Consider the following 598-nt stretch of genomic DNA (forward strand, 5'->3'; position numbering starts at 1 on the left):
TCAGTCGGTTCTGCTGTAGTACCATTCTGTGATATAAGAAAATTGAATGATAACAGCACCGTTTAAACTAATGGAGTCAGTCATGTTCTAACCAACACAGGCTTTATAAGCCGGTGCTTTCGAAACAGTTTCCCAAATTTGCCAATCGCATCACAGCAAATTTGTGTTAACCCGAAACACGCATCATAACCGAGTGACCTGTAGTGAACTTGCACTTTATCTGTGTCCCTGTTTTTTTTTTCTGCAATGGGCGCGGAATTTCCACGATGCCTCCCAATTCCCCTCGTGCTGCGTCTCACTTTCTGGGTGTTGGAATGACTCCCCAGAGGCTGATATCCCATCACCCCTTTCGGACAGACGTGGGAAACCCTTGACTCTGCTACAGCCTCGTCAAGCGTTGACTGACTCCCCGAGCGAGAGGGATATCGGTCGCAATCACACCGCCCGGAATCAGACCCTTCGGAACCAGTCCGTGCCCATCCATTATCCCCCAAACTCAACTAGTCCCACCTGCCTGCTCCTGGCCCATATCCCTTTCCCATTCACTTCTTTTAAACGTTGTCACACTAACCACATCCACCACTTCCGCAGGAAGCTC

At 49.3% G+C, this 598-nt stretch overlaps 1 protein-coding gene across 1 annotated transcript in view; it reads right to left on the reverse strand.

The window, feature by feature from the left end:
* Positions 1 to 598, reverse strand: part of LOC122544750 (HCLS1-associated protein X-1-like) — an 11,107-nt gene continuing 10,509 nt past the window's right edge. The window contains exon 5 of the mRNA XM_043684073.1: positions 1 to 26. Coding sequence (XP_043540008.1) covers positions 1 to 26 — 26 coding nt within the window. The remainder of the gene's footprint in view (positions 27 to 598) is intronic.

This window comes from Chiloscyllium plagiosum, chromosome 51 (genome assembly GCF_004010195.1).
Source record: "Chiloscyllium plagiosum isolate BGI_BamShark_2017 chromosome 51, ASM401019v2, whole genome shotgun sequence".
In the NCBI taxonomy this organism is placed as follows: domain Eukaryota; kingdom Metazoa; phylum Chordata; class Chondrichthyes; order Orectolobiformes; family Hemiscylliidae; genus Chiloscyllium; species Chiloscyllium plagiosum.